This window comes from Triticum urartu, chromosome 6A, assembly GCF_056163025.1.
Source record: "Triticum urartu cultivar PI428250 chromosome 6A, HENAU_Tu73, whole genome shotgun sequence".
Taxonomy (NCBI): Eukaryota; Viridiplantae; Streptophyta; class Magnoliopsida; order Poales; family Poaceae; genus Triticum; species Triticum urartu.
Genome location: NC_141878.1, coordinates 435,966,570 through 435,978,313, shown reverse-complemented (window position 1 = coordinate 435,978,313; position 11,744 = coordinate 435,966,570). Strand labels below are relative to the sequence as shown.

The 11,744-nt window shown below is 53.7% G+C and overlaps 1 protein-coding gene and 1 long non-coding RNA gene across 4 annotated transcripts; one reads left to right on the top strand and one right to left on the bottom strand.

Annotated features, from left to right (window-relative positions):
- Positions 1 to 734: 734 nt before the first annotated feature.
- LOC147965577 (uncharacterized) lies at positions 735 to 11,451 on the top strand. Of its 3 annotated transcripts, XR_015608438.1 has the most exons (4): positions 756 to 1,067; positions 1,456 to 1,620; positions 9,622 to 9,699; positions 11,048 to 11,451. It is a non-coding gene; the product is annotated as an uncharacterized LOC147965577 (long non-coding RNA). The 3 variants fall into 3 exon arrangements; XR_015608439.1 differs by lacking the exon at positions 1,456 to 1,620 and having other exon boundaries at positions 757 to 1,067; XR_015608440.1 differs by lacking the exons at positions 1,456 to 1,620; positions 9,622 to 9,699; positions 11,048 to 11,451 and adding an exon at positions 3,801 to 4,102 and having other exon boundaries at positions 735 to 1,067.
- Positions 6,650 to 8,608, bottom strand: LOC147965578 (uncharacterized). Its single transcript, XM_087527665.1, has one exon. It carries the CDS (start codon positions 8,606 to 8,608, stop codon positions 6,650 to 6,652), a length of 1,959 nt encoding a protein of 652 aa, XP_087383791.1.
- Positions 11,452 to 11,744: the final 293 nt, after the last annotated feature.

Here is an 11,744-nt window from a genome sequence, read left to right as displayed (position 1 = left end):
TCGAGAAGGGCAACTAAGACCGAGAACACTCTCTAGAATTTCGTAACCAAAACCCTCCCCCTTTACTCCGCCTCTTAAATCTCGAGACGAGATTTCTTGTAGTGGAGGAGAATTGTGACGCCCGGATATTTAAGCTAGAGTGACCTCACACTAATGGTGCCGTGTCATCACGTTTAACTAAGACAATTTCCACTTGATAAAAATCAAAGCCAATTTCAAATTTAAAATAAAGTTAAATACATTATTTCTTCAAACAGTAAAACTAAATTGTTCCCAATGTTGAAAATAAACCATAGTTAATTATGGTGGAGAAAAATTGTGTCACTTGTTTGCTTAATTAAAAGTTGTCACCCAAAAACAATACCTAAAGAGCCCTTTTTAATCCAATTTCTTTTGAACAAAAATCAGATGAAATTATCTTGCCTCAAAACCTTTTTATGGCAGTGCTAAATATTTAAAAGTATTTATGTGGCACCATTAGATATTTTACAAAACTATTTTTGTGGCCTAACAATTTGCAAAATAGCCAAGAATATACGAAACATAAAAAGAAAGGAAAGGAATAAAAGGAAAACCCTCCCTCTGCACTTAGCCCATCCCTTCTACTGTACCAGGCCCAGCACACCACCAGGGCCTTTCCTCAACCCATGTACCGAGAGAGGCGGAGCCATGGCGTGGAGCTGGCGCGCCCGTCCACGTCGCCGATGGGCGCGTGTCAACCATCCGCCGTCACCCTTGACCTAGTTAAGCTGGAGCCCGACCCAGTGGATGAACCCTAGCCCTTGCTATCCCCTCGCTCCCTCTCTCTCCCTCAAAATTTATTCGTGCCCGAGCTGCTCGCCATGGTGGCTGTCGTCGTCATGGCCACTGGCCTCCCCGACGCTTCATAATACATCCAGGGGCTCCTCCATCGTCGTCTCATTCGCCCTCGACTAAGGTCTCAAGCTAGGAGAGCCCCGTGAGCCACCATCGACTATCTTCTCCACGCACGGCCGCCCGTCATTCGCCGTCGATCTCCATCACCGGCGCCTCCCGGCCTCAGCGAGCTCATCCACGGCCTCCCCGGGGTGAGCCTCCGCCCGTTCCCCCTTTTTTCCCTCTCCCCAACGCCGTTTGCCGCCGCCCCGCGCCGCCCAAGCTCTGTCCGTTGGCCACGGTCCGCGCCCGCGCCTCGTGCCGCGGTGCCCTGTACGCGCCCTGCTGTGCCCCCTGGCCGCGTTCGGCCGCGCGTTGGACATCCCCTGGCCGGACCCCGTCGCTTCCGTCGTCGTGCGTTGCGCCCGCAGCCGCCCTTGCATGTGCGCTCCCGCTGCCTGCTACCTTTACTGTTGTTGCTGCTGAAACTCTGCTGCTGTTGCTTGCTTCCTACTGCTGCTTCTTGTTACTACTACGGATGCATGCTGCTTCTTTTTCTTTTTGAATGTTGGTAGTTGATCTACCAAATTCATTGATCAGGGAGAAAGAGTAACAGGAGCGCCGAAGAAGGCAAAGACATCAAAGAAACGATGCCATCAAAAGGGAAAAAAAGATGTACAAAAGGGTCCTCAACCCGAGTCAAAAGGAATTCCAGCTCCTGCCATGTTCCACATAGTGATTTCGTCCTTCAGCCGCTGCACGAAGGTGCGCATGTCCATCCGTAAGTTCTGGAAAATCCGTCGGTTGCGCTCACGCCATATCTCCCAGGAGACTAGATGCATCAAAGATAGAACTCCTTTCCTCTTATCAGATGCGGCTTTACTCCAGCAAGATGTCATCCATTCCTTGATGTTGGTGGTGGCCACCCAACTATCAGTCTGCATGGAAGGCAGACTTGCGAGCCCAGCCAGTGTATCCCAAGCACCGCGCGACCAAGGGCATTCAACAAGCAAGTGATATGTTGTCTCAAGGCTGCGTTCACAAAGCGGGCAAAAGTAGTTATTATCCCATCCACGTCTTTGGAGCAGGTCAGCCGTAGGTATGCATCCGAGGGTAGCCGTCCACAGAAAGAAACGACAGTTGCCCGACGCCCAGCCGGCCCAAAGCAGCTTGGCCGCCTCCGGTGGAACCGAGCCCATGAACTGGATATGGTATGCGGACCTAGCAGAGTATGTTTGATCAGCTGTGAACCTCCATGCAATCTGATCAGGCCCGTTGCCGGTCAGTTGAACTGAGTCGAGGAGGGAGGCAAGATGGGCCAACTCATCTACCATCCCGTCCGTGAGCCCGTGCGCGAGGTCCTTCAGCCAACGGTCATCATGCATGGAGTCCCTTACTGAGCAGTTTTTCCTAATGGCAATCTCATATAGGCTTGGAGCGATAACCTTGGGACATTGACCCTGCAGCCAACGGTCATGCCAGAAGCGGGCAAGCCGGCCGTCGCCAACCGTGATAATAGTGGCCATGGAGAAAAGAGCCCGGTCCTGTTTGTCACAAGGCAGATCCAGCCCAACCCAAGGTCGCGGCGGCTGCTGCCATGACATCCAGAGCCAGCGCAAACGCAACGCTCGACCAAAATTTTCAAGGTCGAAGACCCCCAGGCCGCCCAAGTGCTTCAGCCGCGTCAACAACTGCCAGCTGACTCTGCACTTCCCTCCCTTGCACTCAGCCTCCCCGCTCCAGAGCCAAGCCCGACAGAGCTAGACGACGCGTTTCCGGATCCATGGCGGCAGCTTGTGCACAGTCATTAGGTATACTGCCAATGCTAGGACGGTAGACTTAAGGAGCACTAATCTTCCACTTTTCGCCATCATGGCCCCCTTCCAATTGGCTATCTTGTCTCCAAATTTAGCTAACCACGGTTCAAGATCCACCTTTCTCAGAGCATGCAGCGAAAGTGGCATTCCGAGATAGGTGCATGGGAATTGTTTCACCGGAATTCCTAGCGGTTGCAATATATGGCTGAGGTCCAAGTTACCGCAGCGGATGGGCATGGCCACGCTCTTGAGCGTGTTTGTGTGCAGCCCTGTAGCATTACCAAAGAAGCTCAACAACATCTTGATCATACTTGCGTCGGTCGCGGACGGTGTCATGAAGAGGGCCACATCGTCAGCGTAGAAGGAGCAGCGCATGATATGCCGCCGGCCGGGGAGCTTCGCCAGTAGGCCAGCCTCCGTGGCCAGGTTCATAATGCGTTGAAGCGGATCCATCGCCAGCACAAATAGGAATGGGGAGATGGGGTCTCCCTGCCTGAGCCCCTTCCGATGTAATATTGGCTCTGAAAAAGCCCCATTTATTAGGACACGCGAGGAGGAGGTGCGAAGAAGCATGGCGATCCACTCCCTCCATCTGTCACTGAAACCCCTCGCTTTGAGCATGTCCAGAATATATGTCCAGGAAACCGAATCGAAGGCTTTAGCAAGGTCAAGCTTCAGTAGAATCGTTGCTTTTTTCTTCTTGTGGAAGGAGCGCGCCACATTTTGGACATACAAAAAGTTTTCTTGGATGCTTCTATGCTTAATGAAAGCAGCTTGACATGGATCAACTAACAGATTTAGTTTTGGAGCGAGCCGCCGAGCCAAGATTTTTGTGAATATCTTGATTAGGCTGTGGACTAATGAAATAGGCCTGAAGTCTTGAAGGGAGTCAGCACCTAGCTTCTTGGGCAGTAGTACAATCAACGCTTTGTTGATTGTTGCTAGGCCGGTACTGTCCATGTGGTATAACTGGTTGATGGCCGCAAGCAGGTCATGTTTAATTGTGTCCCAGCAGGTCCGAAAGAAGCCTCCAGAAAAACCATCCGGGCCCAGCGCTTTGTCGGTCGGAATATCGTCAATTGCCGCCTTAACTTCTTCCATGCTAAACTTCATGTCAATGTCATGCAGGTCCACCTGCTCAAGCTCAAGCTCGTCCCAATCAAAGGCGGCAGTGGGAGTCTGCATTTGTCCAAAAATGTCCGTGAAATACGAATGTGCCAACTGTGTCATTGCATCAGGCGAGGTAACAGGCCCTTGCGCCCCATGCAAGACATGGATTGTGTTCCTCTTGTGCCGAGCATTGGCTTTTCGATGAAAGAATTTTGTGTTGGCATCCCCGGCCTTAAGCCATAAGACCCTGCTGCGTTGCCTTCTCTTGATCTTAAGTAGCACAGCCAACCCCAATGTCCTAGACTTAAGTTTGGTATGCAGCTCGCGCTCATCTTCAGTGAGTTGGCGGGACTCCTGAGCAGTTTCTAGTTGAAAGATCAACTCCGTGGCAATCCCAAGTTGCCGTTGCAAGTCGCCCACATGCACCCTGCTCCAGTTCCTAAGCGCTTTGCTTGTGCTCCAAAGCTTGGCATTCAGGCGAGCGATTGGGCATCTGCTGCCTGTGCCCTCCATCCAAGCTTGTTGCACCACCTCGTTGAAGCCGGCAATGAACTGCCAGTAGCTATCGAAACGGAACCGACGGTTGATCGAAAGGATGCCATCATTGACAAGCATCAAGGGGTAATGATCTGAAATAGTTGAGGCTTGCGGTAGCAATTTTGCAGCTGGGAAAAGAAGCTCTCAGTCTACGTTACAAAAAGCTCTGTCCAGGCGAACTAGCGTCGGCACTTGCTGCTCATTACTCCGTGTGTATTTGCGGCCAATTAGCGGAATTTCGTGCAGGCTTGATCGATTAAGCGTACGACGGAACCGGTTCATCCAACGCCTACAAATCTGGTCGTTGTTCTTGTCCTACGGGTCTTTTATGAGGTTGAAATCCCCGATAATCATCCATGGACCCAGCATTGAGTTGTGTATGAGCGCCAGTTCAGAGAGGAAGGCGGGCTTGCGCGGCTCATCATGCGGGCCATAAACTATGGTTAAGGACCAGTGGTCCCCCCCGTCCACCGGCATGAAGCGAGCCGTGATGGAAAACTCCCTAGTCACAACTGAGCTAGCAGTGAACCGATCGGACCTCCAGCAGAGGAGGATGCCACCCCTGGTGCCGTTCGCATCCAGGGCGGCATGCATGTCAAACCGCGGCCCAGCAATCTCACTACGGTCGGCGGCCGAGAAGGACGAAAGCTTCGACTCCTGGATGCAAACAATTGAGCAAGAGGAGCGGTCCAGGAACGCGCGGATCGTCGCGCGACGGGCAGGGTCGTTTAATCCCCGAACATTCCAACTAATCAGGGAGAGTTGTTCACTCATAGTACACAATTGAAACTACTAAAGGGACCTCCAGGGCAACAGAGCACCCCAAGGCCATAGTACAGAGTTCAGGCAAGTTAAACCATGCAGCCGAGCAGCGCACACAAAGCAACAGACACAGACACGCTAACAGGACACCAATCATGGGAAACACTAAGGCTGCGGCGAGCATAGTATGAGGCGCATCAAGCGCGAGGCGCAACAGGAGCCCTCCTCGAGAGCTCCTCCAGGATGGCCTGCAACTCCTCATCAGGAAGCCGAAGCTGCGCTGATGAGGACAGCCCCGCGATCTCCGTGAGCTTTCTCACGTTCTCCGGGGACATGGGCGCACGGAAGAACTCGATGTAGGCCAGGAGTGTGTCGTCGGAGAACTCCTCCACCTTCTTGATGATGCCAAGCTTGACGCAGATGGCCGCCTGAGTGCGCCTCGAAGTGGAGAAATTGGAGCACAACTTGAGGAGACGGGTGCTCTGACGGGTGCCCTTGCCAATTCTCAGAAGCTTCTGACGTAGGGACGGCCTTTGTGTTCCAGCAGCCAGAGCTGGAGGGGAGCCAAGAACAGAGTCTGAGAGAAGAGACGCAATCTTGCTAACAAAGGCCCGCTGCTCATCCACTTGTAGATCAGCCACTTTTGCCGTGATTGCAGCCACCAAGCCAGGCCCTGAGAGGTTGGCCTCTGCCAAGGCGCGCCTAGCCCTTTGCTCTTATGGAGACTGTACCGGGGCGCACCAAAATTCAGCGTCAATGTCCTGCAGCTGGACCCCCTGGCCCAAACTTCCAGCACTGGGAATGCATTGAGCCCCTGGCCCAAAAAGTATCTCAGGCCCAGCCGCTTGAGAGAACCAGTCCATCGCCTCACCGGGAAGCACATGCTGCAGTAGATTACTGTCGTGGTCCGGCCAGTGCGCTTGCGGTCCATACCCCAAGGAAGGCGGAAGAGGAGGCAAGGAGTATGGGTCGGAGGGTGCTCCATGCAGCGGTGACGCAAAGCTGTCTGGTGCAGCAGCAAAGAAGGACGCACCCCCGGCAGCCTGTGTTGTATCATCCAGCAGAGAGTGGTATGGCCAAGCTGCGTTCTGGTTGAAGCAGAACAAGGACCGCTGCCGAGCAGGGGAGTACAGCTGCATCATGCCAAAGGTGGGGTTGCTGAAGTTGACCATGTCAACACCTCCCCACTCTTGTGGCACACCCAGCGAGGAGAGCGCTCTAGCAGAAAGATCAGCAGGAGGCAGATCACTGGGCTGTACCTCCACCGACAGATTTGCATCATCATGTCCCACGGCAACCCTTTCAACAGCCACGCTCATGGCCTTGCTAACATCATCCCCCATCCTTACAGACTGCTCCATCAGCAACTCATTGCTAGCATCATTTGGCTTGTCTTGACTGTTGGCCTGGCTCCCCAACCTTTCAGGCTGCTCCGTCTGCACCCCTTGACCCTGCACCTCCTGCATCACGGGCTGCACCATCTGCATCTCTTCAGGCTGCGCCACTTGCACCTCCCCCAGAGCAGGAGTGACGAGGATCGTGACAGCCGGTCGGCTGTCAAGTCCCCTCTACAGGACCGTCGGGGCGGCAGCGCCAACCGGGCACGCGCCGGCGGCGGTGCTCGTGTGCCGCCGATGGCGCCGAGACTCCAGATCCCTGCTCGCAGTGTCACGACACAAGGCCTGCTCGCGCATGTTCTGGAAGAAGCGCTTGCGCGCCCCTCCACGCGTCCCACGACGCCGACTGCTACCTCCTCCATCCCCCTCATCGTCATCGCTCCGGCGCCCAGCAAGATGATTGGAGTAAGAGCCCCCGGACCTGGCCCTGTCCTCTCCATCCTTGGTGCCGAACCTCCACTTGCCCTTGAAGCTGTACGTGCGCGGCCACTTCGCGCGCTCGCCGCGCCCTGGGGAGATCGGCGTGTAGTCTTTGACAACATCCAGATGGATCAGCACCGGAAACGCCGGCCCTTCTTTGCCCTCCTCCGCGGGCGTGCCTTCAGGCAGAAATTCCCTTGGGCGAACGACGTCGGGCCGCTGCAGCACGGTGAAGTCAGACGCACGCGGGATCTTGTCCGGGTGCCAAGTCCAGAGCCAGGCGAAGAGCGCCGAGCAGTTGGCCTTGGTGGTTGATTGGCGCTCGATCAGGTCCAGGTCATAGTCCTTGCCGAGGACCTCCTTGACACTCTCCCAGTCCCAAGCGGTCAGCGGCAGCCTCTCGATGGCCACCCGGCAGTAGTAGCGCCAGATGCGGCTGGTGCCAGGTGGTGGAAGCCATGGCCGAAACTTGAACTGCACTCCGGCCACCTCAATGCCCCGCTGCTCAAGGGCCATGTCTCTCTGGGCAGGTTGGAACGTGGTGAGGAGGAAGTTTTCGGGGAAGAACGGCACGACGACGATGTCGCTCGGCGGGAAGCGAAAATCCCGCTCCACCGCCCGCGCCACCATGTCGGCAGAGATGCCAGAGCAGTGCTCGACCGTCGTCAGGACGAGCGCGGATGAATGCAGTCGGTGGGCCTCTGCCTCCATGACCGGAGTGCTGACCACCTTGCAGCTGGAACTCGCTGGCCTTCGCGACGCCTCACCCGGAATATAGGCCATGGGCACCGCAGGTGGCGCCCCACGGCGCACCACGGCAGTCGTTGGAGGAGGCACCAGAGGCGCGCGGACGACGGCAGCGAACGAACCACCGGCCGGAGAAGCAGCGGACGAGGCAGGCTGTGAGGGAACTGGTGCGCCCTTGCTCTTCAGGCGCTTAGGGCAGCCGCGCTCGAGATGGCCCGACCGCTTGCAGGAGTAGCAAGCTATAGGATCACGGCATTCAAAGGACTTGTGTCTTGAGCCCAGGCAGCGGTAGCACGCATCGCCAAAGCGCCTCTTGAATGCCTCCGCAGCCGCAGACGACGCAAGGCGATAATGGCGCGGATCTTTTGGATACCGGGCGACCTCGCGTGCCTGACGCCGCATCAGTTTCTGGGTGTGCCGAGAGGAGACCGTAGTCCACCCCGCGGCATCCCCACCCCCATTTGGTGCCACAGCAGGGGGTGGAGGTGAGGAGTAAATCGCCGGAGCAGCCGGAGAGGTCGCAGTGCCCGCCGCAGATGCGCCAGAGAGAGGCCTCGGGAGGGGCGGAGCCCGACCGGTCGCTGGCGTATCTCCGCGGTCAGAGGCAACCACGATCGACTGAAGCCGTGGCCTGGCAGAAGCAGCCACCGTCGACACTCCAGATGGAGAGGGAGGCACTGCGGCGGACGGCTGGGCGGCTGGCAGCGAGCAAGAAAGGGAAAGGGCGGAGTTACTTACCGGGATCTCGACAGATTCGAAGTCGCGCAAGGCCACACATGGAAGGATCCGCCCGGAGACCGGGTCAACGAGAAGGGGAGCGGAGGCCTCCCCCGCCTCCAGCAGGGCAACACAGGGCAGCACGCGGCCGGAGACGCCATCAATGAAGGCCGGCGGGGCTGCGAGAGTCGCGGTGGTTGGGGACGCTGGGGGAGGAAGCGGCGGTTCCGTCCGAGCGAGAGCCATTTTTCCCCGCTCAGTAGGAGTATTCTGCATGATGCTTCTTGTTACTACTACGGGTGCATAGCTGCTGCCGCCGCTGCTATTCCTTAACTCCTGCCGCTGCATTTCGCTGCTCTGCTGCCGCTCCTATAGTAACTGAACGTTACTGTAGCACTGGCTAGCTTTTGCTATTTCTACCTTCTTAGCTCTCTGGATGGCAACAAAACTATGGTCAAAGAAAATCTAACTTCGTTGAAATTAATTTGTGTTGGGAGTACACATGACAACCTCCAAATTATTCCATCGGACCAAATTCAAATATGGCATGAATTAAATTCTATAAAAATCGCAAAATGCTTTGTTCTGTTAACAGGGAACAGAAGTAACCCCTAGTTATGTGTTGCGTGTGTGTGCGTGTGTGTACACAGCCACGGCTGGCTATGCCACCGGTCGGCCCATGGTTTAATTAGGCTAGGATTAATTAGCGCTAGTTTAGGTAGGATGTAATGTAGTGCTAATTAATCTATATAAACAATGCCATGTGGCCCCCTAGTTTAAATTAATTTAGCCTAAGTAATCTACACCTATGACCATGACATGTGGGCCATGCTATCCCTTTTGACTAGTCAAAAGTTGACTGGGTTGACTGCACTTTAGAAATTAACTTTCAAATTTAAAACAATTCCAAAAATTCTAGAATATTATTAAAGCTTTAGAAATTCATATAAAATAATTCGTAAGTCAAATGAAAAAGTTTTATACATGAAAGTTGTTCAGAACGACGAGATGAATCAGGATACACAGCCCGTTCGTCCGCCACACATCCCTAGCATAGCGAACACGCAACTTTCCCCTTCTGGTCCGGCTGTCCAAAAACGTGAAACACTGGGAGTACTTTCCCGGATGTTTCCCCCCTTCGCCGGTATCACCTCCTACCGCGTTAGGGCACGCCTAGCACCGCTCGTTGTCATGTCATACATCGTTATGCATTTGTTTGCATTATATTCATTGTTTCTTCCCCCTCTTCTCTCCGGTAGACTACGAGACTGACGCCGTTGCTGGTGCCCCGATCGACTACTGTGTTGACGACCCCTCCTTCTTGCCAGAGCAACCAGGCAAGCCCCCCCTGATCACCAAATATCGCCTAATCTTCTCTACTGCTTGCATTAGAGTAGTGTAGCATGTTACTGCTTTCCGTTAATCCTATTCTGTTGCATAGCCTGTCATTGTTGCTACAGTTGTTGATACCTTACCTGTAGTCCTAAATGCGTAGTATAGGATGCTAGTTTATCATCAGTGGCCCTACATTCTTGTCCGTCTGCCATGCTATACTATCCGGTCGTGATCACTTGGGAGGTGATCACGGGTATATACTAGACATATTACACATGATACATGTGGTGACTAAAGTCGGGTCGGCTCGTAGAGTACCCGCAAGTGATTCCGATGTGGGGGGCTGAAAGGACAGGTGGCTCCATCCAGGTAGTGGTGGGCCTGAGTTCCCGACGGCCTCCGACTGTTACTTGAGGCGGAGCGACAGGGCAGGCGGAGACCACCTAGGTGAGAGGTGGGCCTGGCCCTGGTCAGCGTTCACGGTTACATCAAAATAACACGCTTAACGAGATCTGGGTATTTGATCTGAGTCTGGCTACCGGCCTATACGCACTAACCAACTAAGTGGGAACAGTTATGGGCACTCGACGTCATGGTATCAGCCGAAGCCTTCGTTACGTCAGCGACTGAGCGGTGCGCGCCGGGTTGGACCGTGCAACGCAACTTCCTTTGTAATGGAGATTGCTAGGTCTGCTCTCCGGCCGCCCTCCCAACATGCAGGTGTGCAATGGGCAATGGGCCCAGACTCCTGCGCCATAGGATTTAGACCGGCATGCTGACCTCTCTGTTGTGCCTAGGTAGGGCTGCGACGTGTTGATCTTCCAAGGCCGGACATGACCCAGACAACTGTGTCCGGACAAAGGGGATCGAGCGTGCTGGGAAATGTGGTGCACCCCTGCAGGGAAGTTTATCTATTCGAATAGCCGTGTCCCTCGGTAAAAGGACAACCCGGAGTTGTATCTTGACCTTATGACAACTAGAACTGAATACTTAATAAACACACCCTTTCAAGTGCCAAATACACCCGGTGATCTCTCTCTTACAGGGCGACGAGGAGAGGATCGTCGGGTAGGATTATGCTATACGATGCTACTTGGTGACCTTACCTCTACCCTCTTCTACATGCTGCAAGATGGAGACTACCAGAAGAGTAGTCTTCGACATGACTAGCTATCTCCCTCTTATTCTGGCATTATGCAGTTCAGTCCACATATACTACCCATTTCATTGATTCCAATGCATATGTAGTGTAGGTCCTTGCTTGCGAGTACTTTGGATGAGTACTCACGGTTGCTTTCCTACTTCCTTTTCCCCTTTTCCTGGTTATTGCGATCATATGATGGAATCCAGGAGCCAGACGATCCCGAGAATGATTCTACGTGGAGTTCGACTTCGAGGAGTAGTTAGGAGGTCCCAGGCAGGAGGCCTTGCCTTTTCGATCGTTGCTACTTTTGTGCTAGCCTTCTTAAGGCAAACTTGTTTAACTTATGTCTGTACTCAGATATTGTTGCTTCCGCTGACTCTTGTGATTTCGAGCTTATGTATTTGAGCCCTCGAGGCCCCTGGCTTGTAATATAAAGCTTGTATTATTTTTAATTTGTGTCTAGAGTTGTGTTGTGATATCTTCCCGTGAGTCCTTGATCTTGAACGTACACATTTGCGTGTATGATTAGTGTACGGTCGAATCGGGGGCGTCACACCCGCCTCCTGACAGATTGACCCATTTGCACCGAAACAAAGGGACCTTAAAATCATGTCCATAGTCAAGTTCCCATATGTCCACTATGTAACCATAATATGTGTCCTTTCCCATGTTGGTTACTGCATCAAAGCGGACACCACTGTTTTGGTTGCTGCTTTTTTGATCTTAGGCGATCGTCTAATATGTATTCCCATTTATCTCATACCCTTTGTAAGTCAATACAGTCGAAGATGGTCCCCTGGCCAATGAGTATAGCTCATCTGCAACAATGTTGTCACCCATGAGATGTGTTTGCAACCAACTGCGGAAAGTCCTGATGTGTTCACATGTAATCCCGTCATCACA

Bases quoted from the DNA above. Each gene is read 5' to 3' on its own strand.
- LOC147965578 (XM_087527665.1), bottom strand. From the start codon at position 8,608: ATGGCTCTCGCTCGGACGGAACCGCCGCTTCCTCCCCCAGCGTCCCCA.